The sequence below is a fragment of the Asparagus officinalis genome, chromosome 3, assembly GCF_001876935.1.
Source record: "Asparagus officinalis chromosome 3, Aspof.V1, whole genome shotgun sequence".
NCBI lineage: Eukaryota > Viridiplantae > Streptophyta > Magnoliopsida > Asparagales > Asparagaceae > Asparagus > Asparagus officinalis.
The window spans coordinates 94039049-94058355 of record NC_033796.1 but is presented as its reverse complement, the minus strand read 5'-3'; the positions used below and the strand labels follow the sequence as shown (position 1 = coordinate 94058355).

General features: G+C 35.6%; 2 protein-coding genes across 2 annotated transcripts; both read left to right on the top strand.

The window, feature by feature from the left end:
* LOC109835436 lies at positions 2553-4217 on the top strand. The gene has a single exon (XM_020403418.1). The coding sequence runs from the start codon at positions 2553-2555 to the stop codon at positions 4215-4217; it is 1665 nt and encodes a 554-aa protein (XP_020259007.1).
* Positions 10056-11554, top strand: LOC109835435. The gene is made up of 3 exons (XM_020403417.1): positions 10056-10345; positions 10686-10750; positions 11169-11554. The coding sequence occupies exons 1-3, from the start codon at positions 10056-10058 to the stop codon at positions 11336-11338; spliced, it is 525 nt and encodes a 174-aa protein (XP_020259006.1). The 3' UTR covers positions 11339-11554.

Sequence of the window (19307 nt, the reverse complement as noted above, 5' to 3'; positions counted from 1 at the left end):
ATAAACCTTGAAATTTTGCAAAAAAAACCATGAAGTTTCATAATTATATAAAATAAATATGAATTTTTATAAAAAAAGCCTAAAATTTTATATATTACAAACAGAATCACAAAACTATATAAGCTTTATAGATTAACCTTTAGACTTCAAAAATAAACCTAATAAAAAATTGAGTGAAGTACCGCTTGTGTTTTAATGATGAGAAAATTACAAATAAATCCTCAAGAATTGCTATGATTATATTTAAAATCAAACTTTTGGATAAATTTTATAAAAAAATTGCATAAAATATATCCGTGTGCAATGAACGCGCACTATACTAGCGTCTATATATACTAGCATCTATATAATAGCAAAATATTAGTCGCCCAAGTCTTGATATTTTGAATTATAGTCATCCAAATTTGATATTTTGAAATTAGTGGCAAAATTTGAAACTAGCTGCCACAATATTTTAAAAATCAGTCCTCCAAATCTGCTAAAAGTTTTGAAATTGGCCTTTCTAGCTAGTAGCTGATTGAAAGATTTCGAGACTAATTTCTTTAAAAATAATATTTAACGGACTAATTTTAAAACTTTTAATAATTTCAGCGACTGATTAAACATCAAGATTGCAACACCGTAAATTTGAGCGTGTAGACGAGTGAATACCGGTCGAACACGTAAACTTTTGCAGCGGTATATCAATTACTGACACGTTTTTCAGCCCAACAAATTTGGGCCTACGAGCTACAAATGGGCTTTCGCTGGTTAGCACATTTGTATTGTGGTACGCTATATAGCCGAACTAGGCCCACTTGGTCCATGACGCAGTTGTGTTTGTTGTTGGGAGTACAAGTGTTCTGGTTCCATTTGTAATTTACTAATTTTTGGCCAACCCAAATTAGGACTATGGAGGCCCAAATAAGAAGTTCGTCTTGTCCATTTTCAGACCATACATTTCAATGGGCTTGGGCGTTAAGCAGGCCTCCACTTTAAAGTAATAACTGGTGACCAGATCTATTTTCTCTCCCAGTCAAACACGCTTCCGGTGTTCCCAAGTTTTGCGAGCAGTTACTCACTCACCGTAATTTCTCGCTTCCACCGTTTTTAATTTACCTTCACACCGTTTTCAACGTATCCATGGAATTATCAGGAATTTTCGCTGATATCTGTCTGACAGGAAGGAGAAAAATATGAAAATATTTTGTTATATTTTCAGAATTAAGCATATTCTACTCGTTTGTATCGGCGACATACACTAGTAGAAAATCGCGTATCCTAGACGGAATATTCTAGACGGAAAATTTTCTGTCTAGTTTGATATTAAATTAGACGGAAAAATTCCGTCTAGAATATTCTGTCTAGGATAAAACATCATAGACGGAAATTTTCGTCTATGATAATATTCCAGAGAACAAATTTTCACTGTAGCCACTTTTTAAATTTTTATTATCAAAATCGACTGTGTATCGTTTTATTTACTGAAATCGACCGGTTTTCTCGCCACGTCAGCGTCGTGGCGAGAAAACTGGTCGATTAATTTTTAATCGTCTTCGTAAACAGTCGGGGTTGGCAACCCCGACTGTTTAGTTCAGCGCCCGCTAACAGCTTCTCTAAATGGTCGGGGTTGGGAACCCCGACCAATTCGTAATAGGACTATTACGAATTGGTCGGGGTTCCCAACCCCGACCATTTAGAGAAGCTGTTAGCGGGCGCTGAACTAAACAGTCGGGGTTGCCAACCCCGACTGTTTACGAAGACGATTAAAAATTAATCGACCAGCTTTCTCGCCACGACGCTGACGTGGCGAGAAAACCGGTCGATTTCAGTAAATAAAAGGATACACAGTCGATTTTGATAATAAAAAATTAAAATCAGGCTACAGTGAAAATTTGTTCATTTTTTTCTTAAAAATAATTTGCTAGGGTTTTCATTCATAAATGAATTTCGTGGGCTAGATTTATCTGTGAAATTCGTTTGTATGATGATTATTATCGATGTAATTAACTTTTAGGGCATATAATGTTCAATTGTTCAATTTTAGGGTTTAGGATTTACAATTTGGGAATTAGGGTTTTTGGTTGAAATTATGTGAGATTATTTGCATATTAATTTAATTTTTTATATTTAAATGATATAATTTTCTTTTGAATAGGTTGAACAATATGATGTTTATTGTTTGTTCTTATGGTGGGCAAATTAATTATGGGATGAATAATATGCCAATGTACGTCGGAGGGGTAACGACGCCATTAATGATCTCGGAATCATATAGTTACTACGACTTGGTTATGGAATTACACCGAGTTACGGAAATTGACCCACGAGAATACCGACTGAAAATTATATGCAATTGGCCCATAGCTATTGATAGAACATCCGCAGTGGAGATCTCGAACGATTATCATATGAGTATTATGTTTAAATTGGGCAAGTCGCAACAAACGGTAGAATTGTTTATTGAAAAGTTACCACATAATCCGTGCCAAATATTCAAACCTCCAGGAGAATTCTCACGCATGTTAGATATGAGAGTTAATTCCGATGGGTTTCTTTCTTCTTCGAATGAAATGGAGCGGGCTCAATTCGGTGGAACGTCAAATGTCATGAATAACGAAGTCTCTTATGGAAATATGGGGAGGTTAAGTGGGGCAACAATTGAAGAGGATGAAATAAGCAATGACGCGGGAGGTGAAGAACAATATAGTGCACCAGTTGATAGTATGCAATTTGTTACCCAAGATGTCGAAGATAATCCGGAATGGCCTGATGAGGCTTACGTTAATAATGACTACGTTGAGTACGAAGAACCACCCCCCGACGAGTTTGAAGATGATGAGTGGATTCGTTCTTCCGCAGTAAAAGATATGTGTATCGTTGAAAGTTCAACTCGTAGAGGAGATGATGACGCCCCCTTTAAAGTTGGTGATTTATTCGAGACTAAAGACCAATTGGTTGATGCTATTCGTGAATACTCTTTCGAAAAGAATTTCAAGTTCAAGCAAGTTAAAAGCAATCGCACAAGTTATGATGCAATATGTTTTATGAACACACAAAGAACAGGTCTGACCGAGGGAAATGAAGCTGATTACTCATGTCCTTGGAAGTTATATGCATTTGCAGGAAAGAAACACAATTTTCAATTTAGGATCAGTGAATACTGCGGTGTTCACACATGTGTCAATCCAATATTAGAGCAAGATCACAGTGGTGCATCTGCCTCTTACATAGCGCGGTTGATTATGCCAAAATTAAGGAAGAAGCTTGATCTAACACCCGATAATATAATTGAGAAAGTGCTTGATACCAAGTTCATTAAAATATCGTATATTAAAGCATGGAATGCAAGAAGAATTACGATGACAAAAATATTTGGTGATTGGGACAAGTCTTACGCGACACTAGCTCAATATCTTGATGCGATCAAAAGAAGTAATCCTGGATCTGAATACAAACTCATAACCAAAGAGATCGATCCGGGAGTTCATCAATTCACCTCTGTTTTTTGGGTATTTGGGCCTTCGATTGAGGGGTTTAAATTTTGTCGGCCTATTCTTAGCATTGATGGCACACACTTATACGGTAAATACAAGGGTGTACTGCTTGTTGCTACAGGAGTTGATGCAGATGGTGGCTTATTTCATTTGGCCTTCGCCGTTGTGGAGCTTGAGAACAGTGAAAATTGGGAGTGGTTTTTTTCTTGCATTCAATTATATATTTTTAATATATTGCCTCTTAGAAAAATTACTTTCATATCTGATAGGATGAAAGGTATTCCAAAAGCATTGTGGAGGAGATTTGGCTCTCATCACCATCATCGCTATTGCTTACGACACATTAGAGCTAACTTCAAAAAGAGCTTTAGTCAGATTCATTTACAAAACCTTCTGTGGCAAGCGGGTTGTACGCCGGAAACATATGTGTATGATCGGATACGGGATCAAATCAAGGCAACATCTCAAGCTGCACATGATTGGATTGAGAGAAGTCTGGGCAGTGATTACGTCGACCGGTGGGCACTCAGTAAAGATGGAGGGAATCGGTTCTGCATGATGACAATAAATTGTTTTGAAAGCTTCAACGGCGTACTTAAGGGGGCTCGGGCAATGCCCATACAGGCGTTGGTTGCGAGGACATTTTATAGGCTCAATTACTATTTTGTCAAGCGGCGAGAGGATGGAGCAATGTGGGCCTCGTTCTTGACACCAAAAAATGAGGCGATTTTAGGAGCTTGAGTTAATCAGGCAAGGGGCACGAAGATTGTTAGATTTGCTGTAGATGAATGGGAGGTTACAGACAAACATGGTCACAATTACACCGTCAATTTGGGAGGTGCACATTGCACATGCACCTGTAACATACCAGAATTGCAAAAATTGCCTTGTCCACATGTCATAGCGGTTACGTCCAAGCAATCGGGGGGTGCAAATATTTCATATTACACATACGCTTCTGAGTGGTATCAAGCAACTATAGAGAGGCATATAAGCAGTGTTTCCACCTCGTACATGATAGTCGTTATTGGCCACACTATAACGGGCCGCATGTGGTGCCTCCAAGCTATAAGAGACAAGCCAGACGCCCACGATCAGTACGCTTAAAAGGTACTATGGATGAAGGACGGGAAGGAGCTCTGAAAAAAAATAGATGTGGATATTGCAGACAAGCCGGGCATAGAAGATCTCATTGCCCGACCAATCCAAATAGATAGCAATTAATGGGTACAATTTTATACATTTGTAATTTCATTCTAACTCATTTATAGATCAATGCAAACAATGCTTATAAATCAATGCTTATAGTAAAATCAATTTTTTTCTAACTCAATTATAGATCAATTAATGTATCATCGTTATATGTGCAGATATTTCAGTTATGGAGGCAGGTCCATTGACACGTGATGTTCTTTATGACCAAGAGCGCCACCGATCCGCGAAGATAGACGCTGGGGAGGTAAAGTGCAATTTTATTATTTTCAATTATATATAAATTTCAATGTAGTTGATTGTTACTGAACATTTGCACTGTTTACTACATGTAGGCCCCGAGTATTACTATTGTCGATCATACCCGTGCACACTCTGGCTGGGAGTTGACGGATCCACAGATACAATATTATGTGCGTCAAGCCGGCTTTTTTGAGTGTTCACAAATTAAATGGGTAAGACTTGATTGGGCACTTTTGACGGCATTGGTTGAACGATGGAGGCCCGAGACAAATACTTTCCATCTGCGCCAAGGAGAGGCGACGATTACCTTACAGGATGTTGGGGTTATACTTGGCCTCAGAGTAGATGGTGATGCAGTGACGGGCACCGATGACTTCAATTTACTTCTAATATTGTTTGTCTAGTGTTTGTGTTTTATATTTATTCTAGGCAAACAATATGTTGGAGGTTGGATGGATTGAGCCTACACGATCATATCAAGAGGAGGTTGGCGGAATTGTGGAGTGAAGCATCGTACAATTCAAAGTTAAAGATCAAGTTCAAGCTTCATCCGCTTTCGCTCTCTTATTCTTTTTGTCCCCTTTTTGATGTTGTCAAAGGGGGAGAAATATTGTGAGTATATCTATCTTGTTTGTTTATATGCATGTGAGTTATTATCTTGTATATGTTCATTTCCTTCATGCATATATTCTTTTTTGTAAATTGTTTGTCATCATCAAAAAGGGGGAGATTGTTGGCCTTCTTGTTTTGATGATGTTTAACAAACAATTTATTACTAATGTTGTTTGTCTAGTGTTTGTGCATTCCTATGTTTTGTAGACAAACAACGTGGTTGGAGGATGGATGGAATTATGCTTCAACGATCATATCCAATGGAGGTTGGCGGAATGTCGGTGAAGCCTTGCTATTCAAAGTTCAAGATCCAAGTTCAAGCTTCATCCGCGAGATTACCAAGTCAAGCTTATTGAAGATCAAGATCAAGCTTGGGTAATTTAGTATAGGGTTTATATTATGTGTGTTTAATACGTTAAGCTCAATATCTATACACACACATTATATCGGTTTTCATATATATATATATAGTGATACATATATATATATAATATGTTTTTTGGTTTTATAGTTTTCGGGCTTATATATGAAACAAATGCATAGAATTGGAAAATACTATTTTGTTTCATGCTTATATATGATTTCATCTTTAACAAGCTTATATTTAATGAAATCATATTTAGTGTTTTGAATATATTGCATAGAATATGTAATTTTGTGAAAATATTGTATTCTTAGTTTGTAGACTTGAATATCAGTTTATACATGTTTTACTAAGTCTATAAAAACACTTTACAAAGTTTCAAAAGTTGGTTTATGTCAAAACATCAAAATTCTAAGTCAAAATATCAAAATATCAATTTTCAGGTTTTCATGTTTTGGACTATTTTGTAAAATGATGATATTTTTCATTTGAAAAGTCCTTTTAGAAAACCAGTTTTTGTAGCATGTGTATTATCATGTCTACAATCATTTCCCAAAGTTTTACATTTTTCTGAATTTATTTGATATTTTTAAACAGTGTTTTAAAATCAGCTTTGTTTTTTTTAGGATGCTGTCATATCTGTTTTCGGTCGACCGCACCGGTCGACCGAACCTGAGCGGTCGACCGACGATTGTCCAGACCGGTCCGGTCGACCGAGAGCTCAAATCGGTCGACCGACAGAATTTCCGGTCGACCGACGTTAGTCCAGAAAGTTTTCTTCGTGTTTTTGCTCTCATCGGTCGACCGACGGGATTTTCGGTCGACCGACAATGTGATCGTTGGACTTCCAACGGCTATTTCTGACCTGACTTTTCTGGGGCATTTTGGTCCTTCTGTTTTGGGGTTTTTGCTGAGATTTCTAGTGGGTATATATATACCCCATTGCTGATGTCTTTAAAACCGATTAAGATAGTTTTAAAAACAAGTTTAAGAAAGTTTTTAAACAAGGGTTTGAGTTTGTTTAGTTTGTTTTTGGGGTTTGCTGTTACAAAGAGGAGTTTGCATCACCAGTTGAGGATTTCATCCTCAAAATCTTCTCATCCTCTCTTTGTGTTTATAGAGAAGTTTTCTAACTCTTTTCCCTAGCAATTTCATTATTGATTTATCATATATTAATTATTGCTAGTTTGCTATTTGAGTTAGATTTCATTTTACTCATTGTTACACACACCCACATTGAGCTTTTAGTATTTACATACATAGTATAGTTGGGTGGTGAGAGTTTGTAACTTTGAGTTGTGCTTAATTGCGTTCTCATCCATAGTTGAGAACAATCAGTTGTTATATTGTGCTTATTGTGAGATTCACTTTGTAATACACTTGTACACCGAGTGAGGAGTGTGTGGTGAGAGTCGGGGATCGTCCCAAGAGGAGTGGCGTCGGTTGACGTGCCTAGGGAGAGGTTGTAACCGAGCACTTGAGGGAGATACGGCTAGGTCCAACACTTAGTGGGTGTAGAGTGGGATTACAATAGTGTGTTGATTGTAAAGTTTTCGGTTAGCTAGAAAACCGAGTGTGAGGTGTAAACGTTGTTCGGGTGAACGTAGAAAACCCGGTTGATAGTGGATTTCTCCCCGGGAGTGGGGAGCGGAGACGTAGGACGGAAGGTCCGAACTCCGTGATCATCTTTGTGTGTTTGTGATTGTCTTGGCGTATTTGTTTTTGCATTCATCTTATATCGCCAATTGTACATTGCTCATTTATTTCATCCACTATCTTGTTTAGATTGTTTACCCCTTGTATTAGTTTATATATCCTTGCATATATATAATTCATCATCTAGGATATATCTCATTGTTTATATTGCATATTCTTGCTCATTATTAGTAGTATATCCATCTTGCAAGAATATACTTATTAATTAGTTTTAATTGGTATTTAATCGGATTAGATTAGCATAAGACCCTAATCACCCCCCCTCTAGGGTCTAACAATTGGTATCAGAGCTTGGTGCTCTTTGATTTAAGGTCTAATCGCCTTGAGTTAAAGATCCAAGTTAGCTTATTATGCTAATCTAATTTTGAGCTTTATTTGTATCTTGCTTGCCTTTTATATTATGGATATGCATGGTTTAGGTTATGCCATTAATATTGCTCCTAGGTTAGATAATTTCCCTTATGCCCAATGGTGTGTTAGATTTAAACTATTTGTTAGATCTAAACATTTTGATTTATGGGAAATTATAGATGATACTTATATTGTGCCCACTTTGGAGAAATCCAAATGGAATAAGAATGATCATCGTATGTTTACAATGAACAATATTTTGTTAGAATATTTGCTAAATGCTTTTAATTCATCTATGTCTAACAAGTTTGTTCATTTTGATAGTGCTTACAAAGTTTGGAAATTTATAGAAGCACATCAAGGGGACTTGGAGGCGATCCGAAAAGCTTTGGAGGATCCCGCTTCAAGTTCATATGGAGCATTATGCACACGTGCACTAGGCGATAGCCCTAGTGAGGTTTGCGAGTTCGAACCCGATAATGATTTATCTAGTGATGAACTTGCTTGTGCTAGTGAAAAATTATTGCATACCTTTAATAAATTGCAAAATGATTTCATTAATTTACAATGCAAGCATGATAATTTAAAATCCGATCATGAGAAGCTAGTGTCCAAATTTGATGTCATTGAAAATGAAAATACTATGCTTAAAGAAAGCAATGACTTATTAAATTTGGAAAATAAAAATTTGATCTCATCTATTGCTAGCCTATATCATGCTAAGATTGATGCCATGTTAGAAGTAGAGAACATAAAGAATGATACAGCTTCTTTTATAAATAACTATTTATGTTCTACTTCTAAAAATGCATATGTGCCTAAAAATGAAGATTTGAATCTTATGAAAAATAGTATTTCATCTTTAGATTCAACTTTGAAAATATGCATTAATAATCATAAGAGGCTTATGGACATGTGTGCCAAGACTAAGTCAAAATCATCCACTCATTATGCACACATGTATAGCAAAACTTATAAGTGTTCTATTTGCGGCCGTCAAGGTCATTTAGCTAAGTTTTGTTATGATGCACACAAACATAAGAATTCTAATGTTCCTTGTGCATCTCATATAGCTTCTTCATCTTGTACACTTACACATTCACATGCTCATTCTCACAAAGTTCATCATAAGCATGCTAGTGTGTTCAAGTGTGATTATTGTGGTCGTTTTGGTCATTTGGCCAAATATTGCTTTGATTTGAAAAGAAAATCTCATTTGACAAATGCTTCCAATAGACCACATGTTTTTAAATGTGATGTTTGTGGTAGGTTTGGACATCTTGCTAAATTTTGTTTTGATATACAAAAAGCTTCTAAATTGCAATATGTTCCAAATAGACCATTGTTTAAGAATGTTTCTCATTTGCAAAATAATTTTAAAAGAAAATCTTTATTTGCAAATGATTCCCGTGCACGAGCTAATGGTCCACAAAAACAAATGGATCTCTTTCATTGCACAAATTGCAATCGGAAGGGTCATTTGAATGAATATTGTTTTGACCATGTTAGTGCACCATATGTGCCTAAGAGGGTTCATAACCCTAAGGCTTTGAGCTTTAATGATAGGGGTCATGTCCCTAAATCTTTTGGTACCAAGAGTTCTTGGGTACCAAAACAAATTTAAATTTTAAACCAAGAATTTTAGTATTCTTATTTTTCCTTTTTCTTGGTTATTTGAAAATTATGCTTTGAAACTTTTTATGAAAACAAATTTTCTTTGGTCAAATTCTTATGTTTTCATAATTCCTAGTTTTGATTTTGATGAGAGGTTTGTATTTATATAACCCTCCGGATTTATTGGGTGTTTATTCCCAAATCATGTTTACCGGATGCTAAAATGTTCATATGGGTTAATACTAACTCAAGAGCTAGATAGAGTTGCCTCTCTTGATTTTTAAAATTCAATGATGATTTGGTTTCATGATTTAAACTTTGATTTATGATTTCAATTGGTTGATTTGTTTTCATTTGAAAACTTTTTTACATGATTCTCATGTTTCTCTTCTTTTGATTTCATAAATCTATTTTATACATTGGCTTTTATGATATGAGACAATATGTTCATCTTGATATATTTATATATGTTCTCATTATCTCCTTCCTCCGCCGCCGCGACCGACACCGCCACCGCCACCAGAACACCGCTCTCGTTTCGTATTCCTTGGCTCTGCCATTCGCAAAGAGGAGACCGCCGCCGATGCATTCCTCCGCCGCCGCGACCGACACCGCCACCGCCACCAGAACACCGCTCTCGTTTCGTATTCCTTGGCTCTGCCATTCGCAAAGAGGAGACCGCCGCCGATGCAGCCGGCGAAGTCTCCGTTGATCCTGACATGGATGCGGTACAGAGGCGACTCATGTTTGAGGGCGAGTGAGTCGATCTTTTCTGTTCTTGTTTGATTGAGCTATGATGATTTTTAGGATTTTGTTGTTTTGAATAATTTGTGCATTCAATTTGTGCGTGTTATGTGTTCGTGATAAGGTCTGAGTGAGACTGATGAAAAAGAAGGGATTTTGGAAATAGAATAGGATCTTGAGCAGGTAAATGACACAGGGATCTCAGCCAACTCTGATAAGTTAAAGTTTTTATTGCCTGGTCAATTAAGTGTAACCCTTGCAATTGATAGAAAGAAGTTATTTTTTTATTAAATTTTTTTGGGAAATATGAGGTATTAACTTCTCTGAACTTATATTCTTTGTTTTGCTTCTAGAATTGTACATTACTACGGTGGAATTGTATGTTCCAGGTTCAGCCAATGGTTATGCTCCAATCTAGGTACTTCCCTCTTTTATATGGTTCTTGATTATTTCTCTAGTTTGCTATGTCATAGGTAAGGGATATCAATTTGCATAAAATCTGTGATAATATGTACACAATGTGTGAATTTTGGATGCAACGTTTATGGATCCTTGTCTAAGAAGGAAATGCAAGAGAATGAACCAGTCAAGTACAAGCATGAATTGGTTCTCTTGGATACATGAATATTTTTCATGAACTTCTTTGGAGTTAGGTGATTGTCTACTTTGTGACTTCTACTTATATATATGTGTTTAGACCTTTCTTTGTGGCTTTTGTTCATTCAGTAGTTAATCTACAAAAATTTGGTTCTTCTCTCTTTTGGCTACTTGTGAGGAAGTATATGCAATCAAGGATTATTTTTTCCTCACTATAACTTAGTATATTGTTCATCCAGCGCTTGACCTGATTGTGCTTCTCGTTTCACATGCTTTCCATTCTCATACTGCTCTCTGCAAGTATAATTTTTACGGGAGAAATGTTGCCAGAATTTTTAGTTTACTATTTCTTTCATTAGTCTTCTATGCAAGCTTGATTTCTATTGTGTTCTTTTATGAAGAGTACTAGCTTTGATCGGGTGCAAGGAGCAATGAAAACTTTTGTAGTAGATGAAACCAGTGTCAGCGGGTGAGCTTCATTCTATCCTCTTGAGTGAGATTCAGATAATGTTTTAATGTATTGTGGATTCGAATGTTGTTATATGAGATTCAGACAGTGTAATATTCAAATGAATGCATGTACAGATATTGAAAGAAATGACATTTGATCTCTCTCATTTATTTTGGGTTGGTATAGCATATGGCTCTTTACTTGTGTAAGTGATTTGTGTGGGTTGCTGATTAAATGTGAATGAATATGATTTTCTTTTTTCTCTTTGTAGTCTCCTTTTATGTTTACATAACATAAATAGCACCAAAAAAATGTAAAAGATGATGGAATATTGTTTCAGTTTCATTTCAGAATTTTGTATAATGACGGAATGCTCACTTTGTAACCCAATACACAAAGTAGGTTGACAAGCAAGCAAAAAAAAAAAAAAAAAAACTGTAAACTGTAGCACACATCCTAGACGGAAATACCGTCTAGGATGCTATATCCTAGGCGGAATTTTCGTCTAGGATATCCTAGACGAAAATTCCGTCTAGGATCTCCTAGACGGAAATAAAATCTGTCTAGGAAGTTTCCTAGACGGATTTTATTTCCGTCTGGAACGTATACTAGACGGAAATTCCGTCTAGGATACCGCATCCTAGACGGAAATAAATTCGACTCACATTCTAGACGGAAATGGGAGTATCCTAGACGGAATTTTCCGTCTAGGATGCCTCATTTTGTACTAGTGATAATTTGTTTTTTTTTCTTTTTTTTTTGAGCGGATCATGTGAGCCCACACCGTTTAATTTGGTCTCCCGGCCAAATTCTGTTTGGTCTAACTTGTCCCATTTCATTTGTTTTCATTTTAATGAAATATATGGTGATCATATTCAATCTTTTAATATAAGGTAGAAGGAAATAAATCTCGAATATTCCAGTGTCTAAGACTCATGTACATATTTTTTTTTGGGTTTCTGTTGACACGCTCATTGATCTTTGTTTTCTTTGTAAATGCTCCAACCGATTCAATTCTAGCTGATTTTATACACCATTTTGTTCGGTTGGATCTACCTTTTGACTCTCCTGACAAGGGGCTTATCGCTTGTTCTTTTGTTTCTGTGTTCTCACTATGCATCTTAATGTTATTTTTGTTCTGATCCATGGAACAAGACTTGATTGTGTAACTAAAATCTACTATAGTCAATTGCGAGGGAGATTTCTAGGCTACAATATTACTTTCTGATAACTGGACTACTCTTTCTAAAATATTCTTACACTACAATTCTATACTATATATTCTGGCGCTACAAGAAAGAAAAGTATGGGGTCCATCCTCTTCAACTTCTTTCGGAATTGATGATTATCAAAATAGCTTGTACTCTTATCTCTTGTAGTGTGGGAGTAGTTTAAGGGAGTGTCTATCTTAGCATTATTCTTATTTCTACGCTTATCATTATTGTTATTATTATTGGTCTAAATTAACCATCAATTGCACATCATGATGCACATCGTATTGTGCAGGTCAAAACGAAGGGAAATATGCTTTCCTCGTTATTATATGGTTGTTTTCCATGTATGTTTGAACACTTACAAGTGCTTTAACTTCTATATCAAATGACTATCATACTATACTTGCCTAAAAATATTTATGGTCGACAATCCCGGTTAACAATTCAAAGTATCCATTGTGATTTATAGATCTACGGAGCTGAGAGGAGAAAAATTAAAATGGGGGTGATGTATAATTTCAGCCTCAACTAGAAAGTATTATTTGTTAAAAATTATACGAGATATCGGCTCTGAATTAAACATGTACACATCTCAACCCGTAAACACTGATGAACATCTTCATGTTCACAAAAATTATAACAAATAAAATTATCTCACTAAATTTATAACATCTATTTTACAGGATACATTCGTCTCACAGAATTTATATGAGAACTAATAATTATCTGATCAAGAATCTCGAATAAAAGTTTATAACTCGTTAAACTGTTTCAATTGAGAAGAGCATTGCGGCGCTCTCGACATCAAAAACAGCACACCATCATTTTGTTGCACCTTGATTAAGAAATCAAGTGAGGTATTATTATTGAAGAAAACAATGAAAAACTGAGACTATATATCTATAAATATCACTTCGGAACCCCAGAGTCAATAGGACAGTGGCTTAATTTGGGGACTTTAGTTTTCCCTTTTTTTCAAATAGGTTTTGGAGATGCGATGCAAGCGATTCAGGCCACTTGAAAATGAGATATTTATTTTTATATAATAACTTTAAGCAATTTTTAACTTAGTTTCTCTTCACATGGTCTCTTCTCTATTGTGTGCTTGCGTATGTGGGACTTAGAATCAATAGAGAGAAGGATTTCCAATCTAAGATGTATCCAGCTACTAATTGAAGTAGGTGAACCGAGGAAATTGTGCAGTGCTCTTGAGTTGTCTCTAGACTTGTCTCACAAAAGTATCAACCATGAAAAATGAAAAGTAACAATATATAAGGAGTACATTTGAACGATCATATTAAATATTTGACGATAATTTATGAAACATATTACGTGTCAACCTAGAAAGTCCAACAAACATCTTCATGAAATCTAACTACTTGCAACACAATTGGTCTATCACCACAATCACACGAATATTAATACCAATAAAAAACACAAACTAAATACTCACTAAAAACTGCCAACTGAAAAATCAAGTGACCTTGGCAAACATATGATTTTAGTGCCTCGAAGTCATTTCATCGCGCTTCCAAAAGACTGTCTAGAAAAAAAAATAATAAAAGCAGAAAAGAAATTCCGTAAAAGCTATAGCCTCATTGTATCCAGGTTTTCAAGTATTGATTATGTAGTCTCACTGGTTGATTTCTTCAATAACAATCTCACTCGATATTTGATATTTGATATTTTCAAAAGAGCAATAACGCTCTTCTCAAATGACGAGTTACCTGCTGCAACATTTGCGGTGGTTTTTCTAGAAATTACGTGGGATGCAGACATATATTTACATTGCTGGGTGTCCACTTTTATGTTCCCCACCAAAACCATGACAAACACTACCCATACCAACCTGTGGCTCACACTTTATTTTCAGATCGTTTACTATTTTAGGTTTCTACTCATTTCATTCTCTTAACAATCCAATACATTTATGTTGGAAATTGTGTTTAAATCTAGAATGAAACAGAGAAATTTTGACGTGTTATAATTTTAAACTTTTTCAGTTCACTGCTGTGCGTTTGTGAAAGATGTGCTTAAAGCAATATTTGGCCTACTCCGGTGCAAAGATCCTAAGGTCAAACCGCTACCAGGAACAACAGTACAGTACTCTGGTATGCATCAACCAGTACTGTTAAGATCTCCTTGATCTATAATAGACCTTTCAGTTAAGGCAAAGATCTCCTCGATTTCAAAACTTTTTGGTTCAAAACCTTTCGGTTTCAGGGCAAGTTTCTTCGGGCATAGTTTCTGCAGCAACAGCACAACAACAACAACGTCAAGATATCCTCGATTCGACGTTTGTATTTCAAGTTCGCACCAAAAGCTGCCCAAGAGGCGCTATTTATAGGCCTCTAAGGCCAGCTCAAGAGTCACCCTCAATTAATGTGGCTGTTACAAATCATTATGCCCTCCATTAAATTGATCTAAATGTTGTTGTAACTGCTGCATACAGTAACTCCATAATACGAGACAATCAATGGACGTGTTATAAGGCAATAATTGTGCAATAAAAAATGAGACAAACAATACACCACAAAATGAACAACCAAAGTAAATGAGATAGAGTTAGAAATCGTTATCCTAGTGACGCGCGATGTGTTAACGATGTTCGGCCCGCTGACCTACGTCCCCGCTCCCCACTCTCGAGGAGAATCCACTACATAACCCGGTTTGGAAGCCGGAACTTCTTCTACACAACGATCTCCACAAGATCTCACAACTACACAGTTGATCAACACAAGATCTTACTCCCACACAGTTGATCTCCACAAGATCAAGCTCACAATAGTAGTAAATGGTATAAAATCTCTCTCTTTACAGCGTCCCTATGGCAAGGAGAAAGTTTACACTGAAGCTTGGGATGTGAACTTGAAAACAGAGAAAACAGGATTGAAAGTTTGGCTCTCAGAAAAACAAAACTCTGGTTTTTCAAAATATTTGGGACAGGTTGAAGAAGAGGGGTAGAGGGGTTTAAATAGGAGAAAACACTACAGCCAAAGCCCATACCCAAATCCCACACAATCCCGTAAAAATCGTTTCTCAAATCTGTACCAAAAAATCCGTTGGGGGTGAACGACGGTCGACAGTGAAATTTTCACGGTCGACCGCGAGCCTCTTTCGAATCTGAGAAAAATTCCAGAGACTTTTACGGTCGACCGTGGCAGTCGAACGTGGAAATTTTCAGATCGACGGTCGACCGTCACGATCGACCGTGAAAGTTTCTGCTGCCTACTCAGAGAAAAAACATAGGCACGGTCGACCGTGGCGGCCGACCGCAAACTAACACAAAGGATATCTGTTTTAAAACCTGTTTTTGACTCTTTAAAAATCTGTAAAAATACTGAAATAACTTCTAAAAATTGTGTAACTTTGTGAATTGTTTTTAATATTAAAAAGAAACTGTTTAGAAAAAGAATTTTACGAATAGGTCTTCATACTTGTGAAAAAAGATATTTTGTCAAAACGCTCAAAAATATAAGTATGAAAACGTGTGTGTGTGATATCCCAATAGCTTCAAATAAAATCTACAACTACTTGCCTACATTCTAGCACTAGAGAGAATATAAAAACTAGCTAATATCCTCACATATAATTATATTTCTTTGAGTCTTGATATAGCTTTGAGTTGATAAAGCTTTCACTTGTATATGTTGTTCTTGATTAACATTTGCTTCATCACTATGCCTCCTCCTCCTTTGGGTATCATCGTTGTAGCTCATATTCCATCTAATCCTCCATATTCCTTCATGCATATATTCATTTTTGTAAATTGTTTGTCATCATCAAAAAGGGGGAGATTGTTGGCCTTCTTGTTTTGATGATGATTTACAAACAATTTACTACTAATGTTGTTTGTCTAGTGTTTGTGTATTCCTATGTATTATAGACAAACAACGTTGTTGGAGGTTGGATGGATTGAGCCTACACGATCATATCAAGAGGAGGTTGGCGGAATTGTGGAGTGAAGCATCGTACAATTCAAGTTCAAGATCTAAGTTTAAGCTTTATCCGCGAGATTACCAAGTCAAGCTTATTGAAGATCAAGATCATTGATTGGGTAATTTAGTTTAGGAATGAGATTACCAAGTCAAGCTTATTGAAGATCAAGATCATTGATTGGGTAATTTAGTTTAGGAATTTATATTATGTGTGTTAGTACTTTAAGCTCAATCATATACACACATACACGTTTTGGTTTTTGTATATATATAGTTATATATATACATATATGTTTTGGTTTGATAGTTTTTAAGTTTTACTATGAAACAATTGAATATAATTAGAAAACATATTTTTGTTTCATACTCATATGCATATATATGATTTCATCAGTATCAATTTTAGTTAATTAAATGAAATCATATTTTAGTGCATTATATGTGTATTTTTATAAAATACTACATTCATTGTTTATAGACTTCATAACAATAGTTACATCTTTCTTCAAGTCTATAAAATCATTTTGTAAAGTTTCAAAAGTTGGTTTAGTCAAAATGTCAAAATTCACATGTTCACATTTTCGTGTTTTGGACTATTTTACAAAATGATGATATTTTTCATTTGGGAAGTCCTTTTTCGAAACCAGTCATTGTAGCATATTTATTATCATGTCTACAATCATTCCCCAAAGTTTTACATTTTTTGGAATTTATTTGATATTTTTAAACAGGGTTTTAATATCAGAAAAACAGTTTTCAAAAAAAGATTTCCAGTATCAGTTATCGGTCGACCGATCCGGTCGACCGCTCATATTTTTAGCTGTCACTGGGCTCCAGAGAGTTTGTCGGTCGAGACGAAATTTCCGGTCGACCGACAATAGATCCGTTAGACACTAACGGCTATTTTTCTGAGCTGTCTTCTGGGGTCTGTTTTGTCATTTTGTTTGGGGTTTTTGTTTAGATCTTGAGTGGGTATAAATACCCAATTGCTGATCTCTTTTCAAGTATCTAAGAAGTTTTTAAAATAAGTTTTAAACAAGGGTTTAAAGTGTGTTTAAGGGTTTGTTTTGTTTGTGAAGAAGTTTTCACAAGTGGAGGAGATCATCTTCTTGTTTGGGCTTCAATCTCCATCTCTCCATCTTGTTATTCAGAGAAGAATCTCTAAACTCATTTCTAGCTATTTATTATTTTGTTTATAATTTCTATATGCTAGATTTTAATTGAGTTTAGTTTTGATTTATTGAATCTCATTGTTACACACACCCACTTGAGCTTATTGTATTTACATACATAGTGTATTAGGGTTGTGAGAGATTGTAACATTGAGTTGTGCTTTATTGTGTTCTCATCTATTATAGAGAACAAATTTATATTTGTTACATTGTGAGTGTTGTAAGGTTTTCGGTGAGCTAGAAAACCGAGAGTGTGTTGTGAAGTTTTCGGTGAACTAGAAAACCGATTGTGAGGAGTGACGTTGATCGGAGCGTTAAAAACCGATACTGTGAGGTATAAACGTTATTCGGGTGAACGTAGAAAACCCGGTTGTGATAGTGGATTTCTCCCCGGGAGTGGGGAGCGGAGACGTAGGACGGAAGGTCCGAACTCCGTGATCATATCTTGTGTTTGAGTGTGCTTTGACGTTTATTTATACTTGTGTTTATAATTCTTGTCGCCATTGTCATTAGCTCATTATTTATATGATCCACTATCTAGTTCATATTGTTTACCCTTGTGTTAGTTTATATATCCTTGCATATATATTTCATCATATAGGATATATCTCATTATTTACATTGCTTATCCTAGCTCATATATCTTGTGGTATTTCATACTTGCTAGGATAACTTATTAATTAGTTTTTAATTGGCATTTAATCGGATTAGATTAGCATAAGACCCTAATCACCCTCCCTCTAGGGTCTAACAAACCAACCATTATATTGGAGCGAAGAAAGAAAAATAAATAAATATAGCTTATAGATAGTAGCTCCCCCTATCTATGAGCTCCCCCTAATTATATGCAACAAATGAGGAGATTTCTCTCCCTCTTTGTCATCATAAAAATGGGGTAAATAAAATGGTAAACAAAAAATGCATATGATATGCAACTAACCAAGCAAACAAAGAAAACTTTTACATAGTTCATAAACCCAAACCATTTCTTATGCGACAAAAATCATCTACACTAAGAGGTTTGGTGAAGATGTCCGCTGATTGAGATTTAGTGTCAATATAAACAAGGGATGCATCTTGCCTCTCTACATGATCGCGTAAGAAATGATGGCGCACATCAATATACTTGGTTCTAGAGTGTAAAACAGAATTTTTTTAAATATTTATAGCAATAGTGTTATCACAAAAGATCTTTATATTTTGAAAATTCAAATCATAGTCAACTAAACTTTGTTTCATCCACAAAACTTGGGCATAACAAAAGCCGGCGGTAATGTATTCCGCTTCTGTAGTGGACAATGCAACATAATTTTATTTCTTGGAAGCCCAAGAGACAAGAGAATTTCCCAATAATTGGCAAGTACCACTCGTACTCTTACGATCTACCTTACATCCGACAAAGTCGGCATCACAAAAACCATAAAGATCAAAAGAGGTGCTTTTTTGGTAAAATAAACCAAGATCAATTGTTCCATTGACATATTTAATAATTCTTTTAACCATAATTAAATGAGATGTTTTAGGAGAAGCTTGAAAACGTGCACATGACATATTTAATAATTCTTTTAACCATAATTAAATGAGATGTTTTAGGAGAAGCTTG